This window comes from Tauraco erythrolophus, chromosome 6 (genome assembly GCF_009769465.1).
Source record: "Tauraco erythrolophus isolate bTauEry1 chromosome 6, bTauEry1.pri, whole genome shotgun sequence".
In the NCBI taxonomy this organism is placed as follows: Eukaryota; Metazoa; Chordata; class Aves; order Musophagiformes; family Musophagidae; genus Tauraco; species Tauraco erythrolophus.
Window position 1 is genome coordinate 10,679,490 of NC_141470.1, and position 17,183 is coordinate 10,696,672.

The window sequence follows — 17,183 nt, forward strand, 5'->3', positions numbered from 1 at the left end:
GCAAAAGTACTTTTCTCTTTTTATTTCTTTAGAGGGGAGCGGTCCCCTCATGGGTGCACCCTAAAACTTCTGTATATAGAAATACAAATCTTGGGGCACCCTGCACCCATTCACAGTGGTTTCTCCCCCCACCCAGGCTGCCTGATGAAGTTTAGGGGACAGCAGTGAGGTTTAAGAGACGGTGGTAAAGTGTAGGACATGGTGGTGCCACAGCACCCCAGCACCCCTCCCCCGTGGCTGCCACGTGCGTGTAGGAAACTTTGAGTTGTGAGCTGCCCCTGGTGGGTGGGAAAAAGAGGAGAAAAAGGGGAAAACAAAGAAACAAACCTTAAAAAAAAGGAAAAAAAGGAAAAAAAAATAAAAAGGAGGAAAGAAAAAGAGTAAAAAGGGGAGAAAAGAAAAAAAGGTGGAGAAAAGAAAAAAGAGGGGAAGAAAAAGGAAAAAAGAAAGAAATTTTTTAAAAAGGAGGGGAGAAAAAGAAAAGGAAAAAGAAAAATGGGAAAAAAAAAAAAGGAAAAGGGGAAAAGAAAAAAGGCGGGGAAGAAAGAGAAGAAGAAAAAAGGGAAAAAGCAACATTCGGCCGCAGGCTTCGGGAAGGGGCGGGGGGCGGTGTGTGCCGAGCCCCCCACCCGCGAGCGCGCGGGGGGGGGCGGGGCGTGTCGGGGCGGGGCCTCGGGGGGCGTGGCGTGGCGTGGCGGGTTGGGTTATCCCGCCCCCGCCGCCCCCGGCACCCAGCCTGAGCCTGGTGACAGAGGTTGAGCCGAGCCGCCGTTCGCCTGTGCCGCGCCGCCATGGGGGTGGAAGGCTGCACCAAGTGCATCAAATACCTCCTCTTCGTCTTCAACTTCATCTTCTGGGTGAGCCCCGGGGGGTGGGGGGGGGGGGGCTGAGCCACCCCAGCGTTTTAATAACGGGGCTCCAGTATGGCGCGTCTGCCTTTCACCCCCCGCCCGGTATTAAGGCTTGCTGCCTGGGGTATGCCCCAGGGGTTGCTTTTTTTAGGGGGGGGGGATGTGTGTGTTTGTGTCTGCCTATCCTTTTTATTTTTTTTAATGCATGCGTATATATAAATTATTTATTTGCACATGCGTATCTATTATTTATATACATTTTTTACCGATATATATATATAGAGAGATGTTTATACGCGTCCTTTCCGAGCGGAAGGGCGGAGAAGGGGGGTTATTGCTCCCGGGTGGAGTGGGTGGGGGCAGAACTGGGGTGAGGTGGGGGGTGGGGGTGCGCAGCGGGTCGGCGTCCCCTCCGGGGGCGGCTGCTCCCGCACCCCCTGTTGCTGTGGGTCCGCGCTGGGGAAGGCGGCGGTTCTCAGGCAGCCGAGGAGGAGGCGGGGGTTTGGGGAGGGGGTAGGGGGGGAATGGCTGCTGCCAGGCGGAGGGAGGAGAGGCGCTGGCCGAGCCGTCCGCCGCAGCGGAGCCGGAGGGGAGGGGGTGTTCCAAAAATATGGGCGGTGGGGGTTGGTTTTGCTCTCCCCGCCCCGAGAACTGGCAGGGCGGGAGCGGACGGGGCTCGACGGCCCCTGGCAGGCGGCCTCGACGCCCGTTTTTTGGGTCGTGCCCGAGCTGGGGGCCGCTGTCTGCTCCGCCTGGGAAGTTATTTTAGGATGCAAATTTTAGCCAGGCTGGAGAGGTTGCCTTGCTTTTCTTGAGAAAGTTTCCCATTAAATAAACCATCCAGACACGCAGCTAATTTAGCAAAAAGCGGCGTATCCCGGTTTCCCTGCAAACTGGGTTTGTCCCGGTTACAAACACCCTCCGGCAGTGGGGGGCTGGTGTGGCAAGAAACCGTCTCTTCCCGCTCCTGCGCCTGGGAGCGACGAAATGTGCCAGAGCAGGCTGCCTTTATTTAATTATTTTTTTAAATTAAAAAAATAGGCTGTTTTCCATTCCCAAAAATTATATTTTTCTTGCGAGCAAGCCCAGCTCCACCTCAGGGAGGTGAGGCACTGCTTGCAGAGCACGGGCTGCGTGGTCAAGGTGCACCCCTTGTCTCATGCCCCGCTCTGGTGATGAGGAATTTGGGGTTTTTCCTCATGTTTGCTCACAGCGAGGAGGGCTGGTGGGGCGGGGAGGGCAGCAATGCCCTTCCAGAGCAAACCCTGCCTCCGCACCCGGAGCTACGCTGCCCAGCTGGAGCCTCTGCCTGCTGCCTTCTCCTTGGGGGTGCGCGGTGCAGGGTCTTGGAGGGTCCCCACCTCTGGGAGGTGCATGGCTAAAGTGCTGCATGGGAGCGAGCACCATCAAATCCGGCCTGATTTCAGGCCTTTTCGCCTTGTTTCTGGGTATAACGCTGACCGAGGGAGAGATGATGAGCTCTGACGACAGCCGTGTTAATTGATACCTGATACTTGATGCGTTTCCAGCTGCAAGATGAATGTGGGACAGTCCTGGGTTTGTTTGTTTGGGTTTTTTTCAACCTTTCCTCCACCTTTAAAATCGCAGGACGGAGGCACATAGCCTTGTCTCTGAAGTGTTGTTCCTTCCGACTTACCACACTTGTCCCGGGACTTTTTCTTCCCTTCTGGTCCCAGTTTCCTGCCATTCTTGTTGCTGAAGCCACTGGGTGTGGATGGGAGGGAGGAAGGGTCTCCTGGGCGGCAGGGAGGATGCTGCAGGCTCTGCACGGCTGCCGGTCCTGAGCAGCCTTGCTCGCTCACCTCAATCTGCGTTTGCAAACCAGCTTATCTTTTATAAATGATCCTTTTGCTTCCAAGAGGAATAGCCGATCCGTTTAATTTCACTGTTAGGACTTCTGGTGCCTTGTACTACCTCTCGGAGGGAGCCTCACCCCTGCTCCCTGCCAGCGTTGAGGGGAGATGCTCCACTTCCTCCCAAGGAGGGGTGCCTGTGAGCTGGGACCCACCGGCTCCCCAAAACACCTTCCAGTGCTGTGCTTACCCGTGGCCAGTCCCCTTGGACCACCACCTCCTGTGCAGATGGGGAGCCTGGGCTTCGCTAGAATTGGCGATGCTTTCTGCTGGTCAGCTGCATGGTGGTTGAACACAAAGTCTTGTGGTTTTCAAGCCCTTTTGTGTTGTTTTTCAAACCAGCAGTCGAGGGGAATTTTAGGTTTACCACCAAGTGAGTGCAGTTAGAGGCCAACCTTGCAAAGCTGGGCAGGTGCCACATCGTGCTGCACCGGAGCTTGCTCCAGTGCCCAAGAGGAAGAAAGGAAGCAATTCTCAGCCTTAAGGATGTTAACAAATAGGAAAGAAACTCCAATAAGTTTTTAAAGTCGTTCTGCAGGAGTGTAAATAAACAGACACCCCTCTGGCTTCCTCCCCCTTCCTTCCCCTGGCAGCACAGGGGGGGTTTCACGAAGCTGCTGTGTTGAAGAGCAATAGGAAGAGGCAGCCCCGATGCCAGCTCCCCGCAGCGCCTTGGCAGCCCTCTCTGCCCGAGGTGTTTTGCTTTTATTTTATTTTTTGGAGTTGTTTTTCCTTCGTGCGTGCGTTTTTGAGAAGACGCCAAGGTGGCTTTCGAGCAGGGAGCAGTGGCCACAGCATGGAGCACGTGTACAAACGGGTGCCTGTTCCAGGAGAGAAGGGTCCCCGCGTGTTTCGCAGTGACATCCGCCTATGGAAGCAGTGGAGGAGGCCACAGGCAGCACCTGGGGACCTCACCCCATTAGTAAAACATGGGGATAGTAAGACAAAAGCTTTTCTGTGCTGCAAACTTGTCCTGAAACCTTGGGATGCCCAGCAGCGAGGGAATGCTCGGCTTCCTGGTGAGAGGGAGCAGTAGCAGTACCCGTTACCGAGTGATTTTGCTGGTATGGTGGGCAGTCCCAGCTCACCCTGCAGCCAGGAGCGGGGCTGGGCTGGGCGCGTGGTGCGATGGAGGTGGTTCTCCATCCCCCTCTCAGTAGACAGCCAGACTTTGAGTGCTCTCCTGAATTATCCGAATCTGAAAGCAGAGCTCAGTGCATGGGGCTCAACTGACCACCGCTGCAAAGAGTCCCTGGGGAGGCTGAAGGAAGCCAGAGAGCTATTTTAAAATGTAATTAAACATAACCAAGGAGAAATTGGCTTGCTTGGAGAAGGATCGCCCAGCTTGTCGGCTAATACAGCCCGTGGCAGCCTTCCAGGTCTAGAGCACCGCTGACTGCCCTACCAGAGAGGTGTGTAATTAAAAGGAAGAGCTTGCTCCTAATGCCATTTTCCAGGCACCATGTAACTCTTTTCTCTGGCTTGTGTTGAGGGGATGTGGTGCAGTCAGGATGCAAAGGGGAGGAAGGGCAAGACCAGAGGGAAGATGGAAGTGAAAGTCTGTCTCGACTGTGGTGATTGGAAGGGAAGGGGTAGAGGAGTTGGGTATTTTCTTGTGCAACACTGGAAAATCTGTTGGCTGTCCCCTGAGGTCCACAAAGCCTGCACAAAGATACTTGGCTTTGGTGGAGGGAGGTGGCAGCTCTCTGTGTTGGTGGTCCCATGGTGACTACTCTGTTGAGCGGCTCATGACCCTCCTGATGCGATGAGGAGGGTGGCTGGGTACCGCTCGTCACAGGTGTAAAGGCAGAATGGAAGAGCTGGTTTTCCTGGTTTCCTGCTGATGGCTCTCTGGGATTGGCTTCTGGGCTCGCTGTTGAGTGGACACAGTCCTACCATCACCTGCGAAACCTCTTCTGAAGTTTTAGTGTGCAGAAGGTTATTTAAGCAAGTCTTTTGAAGAGAGCAGTGCCCTGCCCTATGGGGGTACCCAATTTCAGTTAATGGGCTGGGCTGCAGTCGCGAGGAGGGCGCGTCACTGGTGGTTGGAGGGAGATTGCTCTCTTTTCCTGAGGTGGTTACTCTGTCAACCACTGTAATGCTTATCTCCTGCAAGAGCATTAACCCACGTCCAATGCCTCGAGAAACGCTTTGATCCGGTGCTGTGCAAGTGCCTTTCACTGTGTTATTAAAAAGAGAAAGCAGTTGTATTACCATTATAGTTAAATGCTTATGTATGGGGCCAAATTAATTCTAAAGCAATATCTGAAATTGTTTTGCTCTCCGTTGAGGGCGATTAAACCCTGCTGGTAGATGTCAATGTATAGGGATACTTCTGTCCGCAGAGGGGATCCAGCTGCGACAGGCAGGGAGCAGCACGCAGGCTCGGTGCTCCCCATCGGAGGATCTCATTCCTGGATTTTGGTGCCGGATTTCTGCTCTCCTCCCATCCATCCAGCTTTATTTGGCCTCTGGCGTGCTGCTCCTCCAGGAGCGTTCCTCTGGAGCTTGTTTTGAAAAGCCCTGCAGTGTTGTGGGGCTGGTAACTATAGGTACCAGCGGAGAATTTCATCCCGGCCGGCAGCTCTATTAATAGCCACTGCTGGAAGGTGGCGGTGGCTGCGCTGCTGGGAGCGGGGCACGGGCTGCAGGCTGCCTTCCTCCTCCTCCTGCCTGCAGAGCACAAGACTCTTCCCAAACACCCTTTCAGCCGTTCCTGGGCAAGGAAGAGGCTCCAAGAAGAGCCCTGCCTGTCGCTGCGGTTTGCAAGCGCCTGTGCCGAGCTCGGCGGAGAAGCTCGTACGTCGCGTGGCTGTCAAACTGCAACCGCATTTGCCTGATTTTAGTCACATCCCTTGCTTACCGCGAAATGTCTCGCGGGCGTCCTGACGTGTTGATGCACCAGGGCGTCCCACAGTCCACCCCCACAAGCGGCGCGGGGACGATCTCTAGCAGTTCTTGCCTGAAAATTTTAGGTGAATTTTTGGCGTGAAGTCCCGCCGTCGTAACGCAAACACCGTCACAGCATCGAGGCAAAGTTCCTGGGTTCGTGGGCTGCTGTCCGGCTCTCAGCTCCTTCCTGTACCCCGAGCCCTTCCAGCACTTCTGCAAGGCACGTCTGTTTGCAGTAGAAAAGAAATTCACCTTCTTTCCAGGAAGTGAGTAGGCCATGTGCTCCTCTCCTAGAACCTGTTAGGTCCTACTACGCATCTTGCAAGGGCTTGTGTTGCCCTTCCAAAGGTGATTCTCGTCAAGCTATGCATCTCTAGCTCCTTGCTTTTTTTTCCCCACTCTCACTGGGTGTGGTGACAAAATGATGTTTCATTATTTACGCTGTGCATATTAGAGAATATGGTACCTGCTGCTCAGCTGAGAGGCCCAGAGGCGACCTGGGAGCGAAGCATTCAACCCCAAACTCACAATTCATTCCTGGCTGTGCGATGGGCTTCTTGCATGGCAAGATGCTTCAGCCTTGACAAGTCATTTCATCCTTCTGTTTCCCACGCCTCAAAGGAGGGGGATTCACTTTTACTCCTTCTCAGCTGCTTTGCAGGTTGTGCTGGAGAGGAGCCGTGTGGAGCCCCAGTTGGGCTCCCTGAGCCGGGTCCAGGTGCCATCCCCCCAAGGGCCCACCTTCCCAGTGGTGTAAGGGGAGCTGCAAGCCTGTGCAGTGTGGAAACCTGCTAAAAAAATCTCTGATCGTCTATGTAAACCATAAACCAGCTAAAATCCTTTAAGCTTTCTTGGCAGCATCCTGCTTCTTGTAAGGAGTTGTGGTATTTTGCAGGCATGGTGGCGCAGGCTCTGCCAGCAGCGTTGTTGCAGCCAGGCAGGAGCTTCTCCCGGCCCTGGAGCCTGTGCAGGGTGAGAAGCAGTGTCCCAGTGGCAGGAGCGACCGTGGCCGCGGCACTGCTAAAAATACAGCGTTGTGAAACTGCTGACACCTCCGCTTCCCTCCGCCGCCGGCTCGAGCCGCAGGATGTCTGCTTTGCCTTGACATACCCGGCAAGCTGCCCTATAGCCAGGACTACTTCCTCCTCCTCCTCTCTGCTAGGAAACCTATTTTGGATAGGGGCAGATGGAAGGGAGCAGGAGGAAAAGGGCTGGGGGCAGTGGAAGGGAGCGGGGGGTGATGCACGTCCTGGCGTACGTGAGCGTCTGGGGAGCAGCGGGTGAAGGTGGGAGCAGCTCCGATGTGGGGTGCTCCACATTAAGGGGGAGAATGGGGCCGTTCCTTGCACCCCTAAATCTTAGGAACTTCTTAGGGAGAGGAGGAGTGGCTGAGCTGTGAAAGATGGACTCGTTCCCTTGCCCTGCAGCTGGATCTGGGAAATTTTAGGGTGAATGGCACAATCCAGGAGGGAGCCCTGTTACATGCATGGTGGATGGGGCAGCACACCCGTCGTCGTCATGGTGCTCAGACAGTGATACTCCTTCACGTGGGGTGCCACTCCATCACCTTTCGGGGGGCTGGGAGGCTGCTTTTTCCTCTCCCTTAGGCAGCATCCGATGGGGGCTCCCCCCAGGCGTGCCAAACGGGAACAGCATCCGTGTGAAAAGCAGGCCTTGGGCAGGCAGGATCCAGCTGGAAAAGTCTGGCTGCCTGTGGAAGAAGCAATAAATCTCTAGAAGCTGGAAAATTGCAGTAAAGAGGAAACGCCGGAGCCTGACGCGCCACCTCCACGGTGCAGGCAGGCTGCTCGGGCGCGATCTCCAGGGCTGGCCCCATCCTGGGCGGCACTGGCTGTGTGGTGGAGATCCCATGCCCTGGACTGGAAACCTTCTAGGCTCACGGGGGATTTTTGAAGGGATGGGGAGATGGAGGAGGTGTTATTTTCATTGAAGGGTTGTTTTCTTTTGGGATTTGGGAGGTGCGTCTGGGGTTTAATTTTTTTTTTTTTTTTTTTTTTAAACAAAGGCATACAAAAGTGCAGGTAGGGCAAGGCAGCAGAGTGAGACCTTAGAATGAGGTAACCTGCACAAGATTGTAGATACCTATGGGAGGCGGGGGAGAAAAAAAAAAAGCGATATTTAATGTATGAGGATACACTGCCTGGAAACCAGTGTGACGCTGCTGATGGTGGTTGGAGCTCTTCTGGCTCTTGTGTTGGCAAACAGCAGTGATTGTAGGACAGGGAGGGAAGAAAATGCCGAGCTTATCTCTGGAACGAGTTGTTGTGTTAAAAAGGTTGCCTCAGGTGAGGTGCAGTGGAAGGCAGGGTTACTGTGGCAAGCCGTTTCTCCCTCTTGTCTTCTTTCCTTCGGGAAGAAAGATGCCTTAATTATGTTCTGCACTTCTCGGCAGTGGAAGGATGTGTGATTTTCATGGAAAAAGTTACTCGTTGTGGCTTAAAACCCTGTTTTCATTAGTAAGTGAACATCGCTTTCTTAAGAAATCCAGCTGCTGTTGGATTAAAACTTCCATTTGGAGGTCCTCTGAGCTCTGTTAAAAAAGCAAATGGAGTCAGGCGGTGCGGGAAGGACGGACATGGGGTGTTCCAGGGGCGCGTTGGGGCTGAAACTGGGAACATCTGGAGATGGTTCAGCTGGCTGCTGTAGGCAGACCTCGCCACTGGAGTGGCTTTGGTGAGTTGGAAGGGACTCTACCTCTTCAGCTGACGCTACCAGATGATTGAGAAATATTTTGAGGATAGCTTGCAGCCTGCTTTCAGTTCTGCATTGGGCATTTTGGGGCAAATTTGTTGGGAAAGCAGCTGCTGCTCCTTGCGCTGGTGTCACCCCAGCCTCGCCGGGGGTGCTGGGTGGGTGCTGCTGGGCGTGGAGGGCAGCGAGCCAGGGCAGAGCAATGTTTCCTTGCAGAGGGAAAACTAAACCGAAAAGCGCTGCGGTCTTTTCTTTGCCTCTCCCAGCCAGCACAGAAACCTCAACCGTCCTCAGGATCTCTTCTTCCCTCTTCTCGGGAGCCACCGAGAGACCTTTACTTTCAGAGTGGCACTGATTAATTCGGGGACATTCTCCTTCTTCTGAGAGGATTAATATACAGGCTTTGTTATGTCCTCAGACAATGAACGAGCCATACCAGGCTGGATTTGGGTAACTTTCTGCGAAGCCACGAGCTGCCTTATTTGGAGCTGGATTTGAGCATGGACTGTCTTTCGTGACTTTTCTCTGTAGCGAGTGTTTGGAGAACCTCGAGTGAGATCTCCCAAGTGCCAGAGGGATGAGGGATGAGGGACCATGCTGGCAGGGAAGTTGCACTTGTTGCTGTGGGAGAAGTGTTAAAAGTTAATTATTTTGGTGGCAAATTGGAGGAAGGCTTGTAAAATCTTCCCTCCCTCTCCAAGGAGCTGATGGAGTTTTTCTCCCTCCAGTAAGCATAAAAGCCCCGAGGCCAGCTTGCCCTGTGAGTTTTGCACACGTATTGTGTGGTTTTGCACCAGCTTCAGTGGCATCCCTGTAAAAATCTCTTGGCTGGGATTTGCAGAAATGAGCAAGGAGGAAAACCGCCAGCTGACCTGCCGAGGGACAAAGCCGGACCCCCACCGACAGCCTGTCTTGCCCATCCGAGTCCTCGTGCGTTCCCTGAGGCTCTGCTGCACTTGCACAGCTGAAGACTTTGCACTTTTGCTGAACAAACTCTCTTTTTTTTGTTTTCATGTGACCTTCCTGGTGCCTCTCATGCTTGTAGCTGACCTGACTCAGAACCTTTTGGAAAAAAACATGTTTCTGCTTCTGTACTTTTTGGTAGTTATCTTCCCTTATTTAAGATGAATAGCTTCGAGAATTTAGGACACTCAAATCGGCATTTGAACAGGCACTTCCAGCCTTTCCTAGAAGTGATATGGAATTCTTAACTTTTTTTTAAAATGTGTGTTTATTTTTTTCACCTTCTCTCTCGTGGTTTTAAGTGGAAGCGGGGAGGTCGTGGAGAACACAGTGAGTCCTGCTGGAAATGTTCCAGCTTGAATTCTTCCCAGTGACACCTTCCCCTCCACCGTGCTGCCAGTCTTCTCCTGTCCTCCACTGCTGTTCCCCACCCCTCCCTGGAAGAGAGAACAGTGAGGAAGTCATGCATAAAACTTCCTGTTATTTGGGCATAAATATTCCAGCGGTAATCTGGGTTGATGCTCCATAGGCAGAACATCTCCTGGCGTGTTTGAAGCGTGTTTTGATCCCTGCCCTGGGACTCCATCACACGTGTCCGTGTGCACACGTGTGTGAGTGCTCTGCTCTCCCGCTGGATGCCAGTGGGGGCAAGGCAGCGGTTTGAGCCTCTGCCCAGCAATGTTGAGCAACTTTGTGGTAGCCTCCAAAAGTGGTGTGGTTGTGCCTTGGCCCAAAGCGAGGCTTTGCTCTGCTTCAGTCCCTGTGTTCAGACGTTAAGGAGAACCATACGTGCTAGAGGATGAGCAGAGCGCGGTCCCAGCTCGCAGCCCACCCACGGGGACCTGCGTTCACATTTCTCTTTTTCTGTCTCATTATGAAATTACACGGGCAGTGAACCGAGCAGTGGAAGTGACGGCCACAGGGATTCCTGTGCTTGCGACACTCCTTAGGAGAAGGCTAGATATTAGCCAGAGCGATGCTGCGAGGGCAGCTGGTGTGGATCCTCCCACATGTCCCGATGGGAGACATCGGCGAGACCCACGGGGAGGGGAGTAATGGAGTATAACACAAATACACTGCTGGAAACATTACCAAGTCCCACTGAGTGTGGCTTCTTAGCCATGTGTATGCTCTTAAACGCCATGCTAAATGTCGAGGTGTGGACATCGTGGAGAAGAGCGTGTTTTTTGAGGATTGGAGGCGTTTTGGATCCCCTGGGAGCAGGTGCAGCAGCGGTTCAAAGTCATGATGTCTCTGCTCTTGCTCTAGATCACTAGCAATTTTACTGCCTTTCAGTGTCATTTCAGTTGGTAAAGTCTCCCCCGAGGCAGAGCAGCTTTTGGGGGTGTAGAAGGCTCTGTCCCACTAGGTCTGCTCAGACTGGAGACTTGAACCTGGGAAGTAATGTGCATGCAAGACTGAGGGCAGAGGGGAAATACTGACAGTCCTCCCGCTTTCTGAGCCACAGTCTCCCCATCCTTCCTACCTAGTTCTCAGAAGATCAAACAACACCCAAACCCCTGTTTGTACATCATGGATAAATGAAACAGGGTGATAACAGCCAGCTGGGAACAGGGAGTAATGAGGGCTGATCCTAACTTCTGCTGAAAAGCTCTCTTAAAATCCTCAGTCATGCATCTTGTGCTTCTTGGGTAAGGCTGAGCCTTCCATTTTAATAGCGTAATAAAATTGCTCTTGGGAAAGAAATCACCTGCAGGAACTGGAAAGGGCTTTGCATGTCTCCAGAACGTGAGATCTTCTCGTGAAGCAGGGAAAATGGTGTGACTCGCATGGTATGGGGCGTAAAGCATGCTGCAGGGGTGAGACAATGGTTGGGAAGGATCTTCTTGTGTGTGAAAAGAATAAGTAAGAATTTACAGAAAGATGAAAAGCAACCCTTCTGTTCCCGCCTGAAAACTGCTGCTCCAGGTCCAATGTGACCGGAGCGGTGGGTAACACCTGCTTCCCTCTGCTTTCTCCCCAGCTGGCTGGAGGCATCATCTTGGGAGTGGCCCTGTGGCTCCGGCATGACTCGCAGACGACGAATATTCTCTACCTGCAGCTAGGGGACAAGCAGGCCCCCAACACCTTCTACGTCGGTAAGTAGGTCTGGAGGATGCTGGTGCCGTGCCCCAGGGTGGACTGCAGCGTGCCCAAAAGCAGGGTGGAAAGCTCCGGGTGAGCAGCAAGGAGGTCAGGCTGGAAATACCTCCTGCTGCCTCCGTGCTCCCCACAATAACCCTGGCTGTGCCAAGCGAAGCGTTGGTTAAATGTTGGCTGTGGCCCACGCACAGGGTCCATAGTCACGGCGGCTCAACGCACAAAAAGACGAGTGGCGGCGTAGTGGGTTTTCTCTGGTGCTGTTCTCTGCTGCAGGCTCCCCCGGAGCATGTTTGGGAAGAGGGGGCACTTCTTGGAAGCGTGTCTTGTTTCCTATCCAAAGGGATGTAAAAGTAGCTGACAGAGCGGCTGGCAGTGGAAAGTGAAGGTCGGCGAGCTTGGAACTCATGTTCTCCAGGAGGGGCAGGTGGAGCCTCTGTGCGTTACGGTTAAGCTTAGCATGATTTTTATGAAATGGACAGCATGCTGGCTTGCTGGAAGATGAAAACCCCTATTTTTGCCGTTTTCCACTGATCCCTGGTGGATGAGGAGGAGCAGCTTGCAGGAGGGGCTGGCTGCAGGCAGGGGCAGGTTCAGGGTGCAAGCTGCTGGCGCTGGGGTGAGGACCTACTTAATCCCATGTCCCGTTCTCACCTGTAGCTGAAGTTACCTTCTGGAAAGGATTTTCCTTTGGTTTTCCCTGCTTGCCCATGGAGCGATATGCTGGAGCCCCTGTCCCCGGCTGTGCCTGGTTACAGTGATGCTCCTGCTGTAAATAACGGTGGGTTTTGCTCTCTTGCTGTCTCCCCTCTCCTGCCTCACACCCAGAGCTGTATTTACAGCATTTCCTCATTGTAGGTTTTCAGTTTTAAGAAGTGAAAAGGGAGCTTTTAAGAAGATAAACTCTTTCCTTTCCAGGAACTGGCCCCAACATCTCCTTCCTTCCTGGGGGCCAGCAACTGATGTCTCCCTAGTTAACGCATTTCTCCCCAAAACTGGGGAGTCCTGGAGTGTGGGGGCCTAGTCCTCGCCTCCTGCCTGTTGGGCATCCTTTGCTCTTCCACCCCCTGATGTTTCATCTTTGTCCTCAGCCTTTGTTATTTAGAAGGCAATGAGGAACTGACCGTGGCTTTCACCACTGCACTGACTTTCCGATGCCTGTGAACCGCCCATGGTTTGAGGCTGGCTGTCTTTTTAAAGTTATATTCAGCAACAAATCGGCCTGGATTCCTTCTGGCAGCTGTAATTTCCATGCAGTAATAGCAGCAGAGCATTTCTTTCAGCTGCTGCCTCTCTCAGCCAGCCCTCTGGAGTCTGAAGGCTGGGATTTCTTTTTGCTTTTTCTTTTTTTTCCCCTTTCTCCCCCACCACCACAACTGATACTCTCTCCTTTTTCTCTTCTGGCATCCAACATACACATGCACATGATGTTCCCGCTTCGGGAGCGGGAACATCTCTGGGGATGGCCTCCAGAGCTGGAGTATTTTTTTTTTCCCCTCGCAAACCATTTTTTGGTGTCTAGCATGGTGTGCTGATCCCAGGAACTGTCAGGAGGCCTTTGAAGGCTGACCAGGCTCTGCCATGGCACTGCAGGACAGGGGGAAGCAATAAAAGCTGTTAGAGGAGGAAAACTGGCACCATGGGGTTTGTGCTTGGTGAGGAGGGGCAGTGGGAAAGCGGCACTTCGATGCCTCCTGGTTTCGCTCTGTGTCCTTTCTCCTGCCCCAAAGTTGGAACTGTTTTGTTAAAAGCTGTTTTCCTGTGATGTCCGTGTGTTACAGGAGAGGGAAAATAATTAACACAGCCCGTCGGTTTGTGGGATTCGATGGTAATGGAGAAGTGGGAGTGTGGGGAGCAGGGCAGCTCCCGCGTTTCCAGGTGCGATGCTTATCTGCCTCCAGCCTGCAATAAGAAACCCAGAAATAAGGCAGGTTTGCTCCACGGCAAGCTCAGATCTCTTGGCTGCAGCTCTCGATCGTGGATTGGGCTTCCCCCAGACCCCACTGCAGAGTTTGCTGCTGGTGAGCTGCTGGGGAAGGAGGGGGTCTGGCTGTGCAAGGGAGCAGGAGGAGAGGAGCGGTCCTTGCTCGGAGCTTCCTCTGCAGCCGGAGAGCTGCTGGCAGCCGCTCGTGTTCCCTGCTCACCCAGCCAGCCCGCGAGGAGGGAGCTCCTGGGGTTGAGGTTTCCCACAAGTGGTACCCCCACCCTCCACCCCACCTGGCTATTTGGCACTGCGTCCAACGAGTTGCCCTGTGGACTGGCTCGGGAGGGTATTAAACGAGCTCGTTTCTGGAGGCTTTTTCTCAGCGCGGCTCGCGAACCATCCGATCCCCTAACCACTTGTTGAGGTCTTGGCTTTCCTCACTTCCGTTTTGGCTTTGGACTCGATGCTCCAGCAAATGGCAGGTTAACCGCTTAGGCCAGGGATGGGGATAGTTGGAGCACCGTAGTTTCATGCTTTTTGTGACTCTGCTCTTTATCTGAGCTAGGCTTATGGTTTAGTATGCAGTTGTTTGCTTTATTTGTAGCTGGAAAACTATGGTCCTTCTTGCTTCTCACCCTTGTATGACACTGCATCTGGAGTGCCCTGCGTGTCGAGGCCAGGCAATGTGTTAATAGCAGGTCAGAAAACATCCTTCAGGATAGTAGAGGCATTGAGAAGTTGGATGTTAGCAACTGGTTACCCATTTCTTAGATACTTACTGACCCTACACATGAAGTACTGTTTTTCTTAAAAAAACCCAAACAAACAGCTGTGATTCAATGAGGTATAAGAGCCTGTGGGGAAAAGGCTGAGCTGGTCCATCTCTGCAGATACTGGTACAAACTGGAGTGGTCCGATCTCTCCACAGTAAGTGGTGTCACTGGTTTCAAAAGCCCCTGGGGATCTCGAAGAGGCAAGTGACACCAGACTTACTGCATTTGCCCCGTCTTAGTGGGATCATAGTGAAGGTAACGTGTCAGGGGAAAGCCAGGATCCCCATCCTTCAAGGATTTGGTTATGTGATGTCCAGAGATGGACACTGCGGGCGAAGCACTTCCACCAAGGTGGGGACAAAAGCCTTGGCTCCTGTTTGCCTTAAATCCTCACCCTTGGAGTTCACGTTTCCCCCTTTGCTGGGCTGCCTGTGTGCTGGGAGCGTCAGCAGGTGCTTATCCCTGCTGCCCGCCCTTCCCGTGCTTTCCCTGCGGCTGCCGGGCAGTCTGGGCTTGGCTCTCACCTGCCAGACCCAAAATAGTCCATCTGCCTCCAGCTGCTCGCAGCGAGCGACGGGGCGACACGACCCGCCGCTCTAATTAGCTCGGCCCTGGGAGTGGGGCCAGCGGGAGGAAGAGTGCAAGGGCATCCGGAGCTGGAGTGCGGTTTTTCCATGTGGCTTTTTGGGGTGAGGAGGGGATTGGTTTTGCTTCTGTTTAGTGGTTGGTGGTTTTTTTTTTTTTATTAGTAAATCCTCTGCTGGCCAGGATTGTGCTTCCCAGAGCACAACGGCACCAGTGCTCCCTGGTGTGAGGTTTCAGACAGGCACGCAGTGGTGGGTTGACCTTCGCCACCGAGACTGCTGCCGCCGCTCCTATTCCCCGCTGTCCTGCTGGGTACCACTGCCCCAACAGAAAGGCAACATTTTTTTTTTTTAAGTTTGTTTTTTTTTTTTTTTTCCCTAGCAACCAGGCTGCTGATGGTGAATCCGGCTCCCAAGCAGGTCAGGCAGCAAAGCCTGTGGGAGTCAAGGTGGGGCACAGCTGGGGGAAGCAATGGCTTTGGGCTAATTTTAAGGCTGTGAGCGTGCCTGCGAAGCGGTTATGCTGCGGTAGTGCTGGAGGGGAGGCTGGATAATGGGAGTGTAGACTCTCTTCGCCATCCTCCTCCATACAAATACAACCCAGGGTGATAATTTCTGCCCTGGAAATGACTTCAAGCTGCTTTTCACGCAGACTGGGCTGGAAGAAACAGGCCAGAAAGCACAGGGGTGCTTTGAAGTCTTTCTCACAAATGAGTCCGCATCTGAGTTGAACTGCAGTCACATCTGCCTGCTTGTCCTTGAAGTCAGCGTGGCATCCGTCACTGGCAAGCTTTCGTGGGTGTCCTCAGGTTTTTTTTTGGAAGTGATGTCCTGAGGCTTTGCCAGCCTCAGGAGGATCTGACCCTAGCAGAGAGGAGGGGCTGCCAAGTGGTGGTGCGTATGTGGGTAGGGATCGGGTTGCCTGCCTGAGCTTCCCCAGGGCTTGCCCGCTCTCCCTATGGCATAGAATCATAGAATGGCTAGGGTTAAAAAAGACCTCAAAGATCATCTAGTTCCAACCCTCCTGCCATGGGCAGGGACACCCTCCACTACACCAGGTTGCTCAACACCTCATCCAACCTGGCCTTGAACGCTTCCAGGGATGGGGCATCCACAACTTCTCCTGGCAACCTGTTGCAGTGCCTCACCACCCTCAATGTAAAAAATGCATGTGAGGATGCTTTGACCGCTCTTGCTGTGGGTCCCAGAGGTGGCCTGCTGCACAGAGCATCCCGACACGTCATCTAAACAGATGTGTGTTGGCTAAGCGGTCATCAAGGAGCTGTGCCTTCTGTCCACAACAGCAGCTTTTTTTCTTAAGCAGCCTTTTCAGGACTGCCTTGGACAAGTAGCAGTGATTTCCAGGATTTGAGAGATGTGGTTTTTCTTGCAGAGGGGGTCGTGCTGAGCTCCGGTGTGTTGCCAATGCTCTGGAAGCCAGTAGTGCTACAGCGAGTGTGGACCTGCCATGGGCAGCAGGGAGTTCTGGGTTTCTCTTCGCGCTCCCGTCCTCGTCCCCATCCCTCTAGAAATATTAGACATCTTTTAAAGGTGGTGCCAACATCTGTATATCGTGGGGTTAGGCTCAACAGCAAATCTTTCACTAAACTTGTTGTGAAAGGGCTAGAGAAGAGTCCCAGTGTCTTGGTCTCTGGGTCCTGTAATAAACACCCAAGAAAAACGGCCTTCTGTTTTGGCGTGGGGCGCTGCAAATGCACGCAGCTGGCTCAGCACTGGGCCCTTCTCTCTCTTACCTGGTGGGGCTCTACTTCTCCAAGGCTCTGGGTGTCGGTGGCTTACTGGTGGAGACATGAGCTGTGGTCAGGCTTGCGTGCTTGGCAGTGGAAACCAAGGTTTGCGTTTGGCCTTGAACCAGAGTGAGCATGTTGGATTATTTAAAAAATAAGAGATGTGTGGGGAATTTTTTTTTAAATGGAAGTACATACATTTTTCTCACTTGGCAATAAACTCTTTTTTACGGTTAAAGATGACTTAATTATTTAGTCCCTTAAAGAAAAGAAATGCTGAGATTTGCTGGTTCTAGATTTTCCTCTTATCACTGTCAGATCAACTTCAATCATAGTGGAATTCTCTTTTTAAAATAGTGGTTTTGAGGCAAAATGCTTTGTCAGTACTTCCCTCCAAGTATCTGGCTTACACCATATAGCTGACAATACAAACCATCCTTTTTGTATTCATATCAAATTAAAAAAAACAACTTGTATTTAATTGTAATTCGGTCTGCCGTCATTGTGACCAACTCTTGCGATAACCAGACCAAAACTGGTTATGACTTAAGGCCATAAATTGGTGCCATCGGGTTATTTTGGATTCAGATCTATCTGACTACAAGTAACATAGTTGTCCTACTCCTTTGTCCCCTCCCATTGGCTCTGCCACCCACTGGGGACCTGTGCCAGAGGTGGCCTCTTGCTTTTCAGAGCTGTTTAAACCCTTAGCTTTGACAGTTTTCCTTTGAAAACCTGCCACATGTTTAGGCATGCAAAGTC

At 52.7% G+C, this 17,183-nt stretch overlaps 1 protein-coding gene across 1 annotated transcript in view; it reads left to right on the plus strand.

The window, feature by feature from the left end:
• The first annotated feature begins 730 nt into the window (after positions 1–730).
• Positions 731–17,183, plus strand: part of CD81 (CD81 molecule) — a 36,578-nt gene continuing 20,125 nt past the window's right edge. Inside the window, exons 1-2 of the mRNA XM_086613798.1 lie at positions 731–857; positions 11,277–11,391. Coding sequence (XP_086469924.1) covers positions 792–857; positions 11,277–11,391 — 181 coding nt within the window. The 5' untranslated portion in view covers positions 731–791. The remainder of the gene's footprint in view (positions 858–11,276; positions 11,392–17,183) is intronic.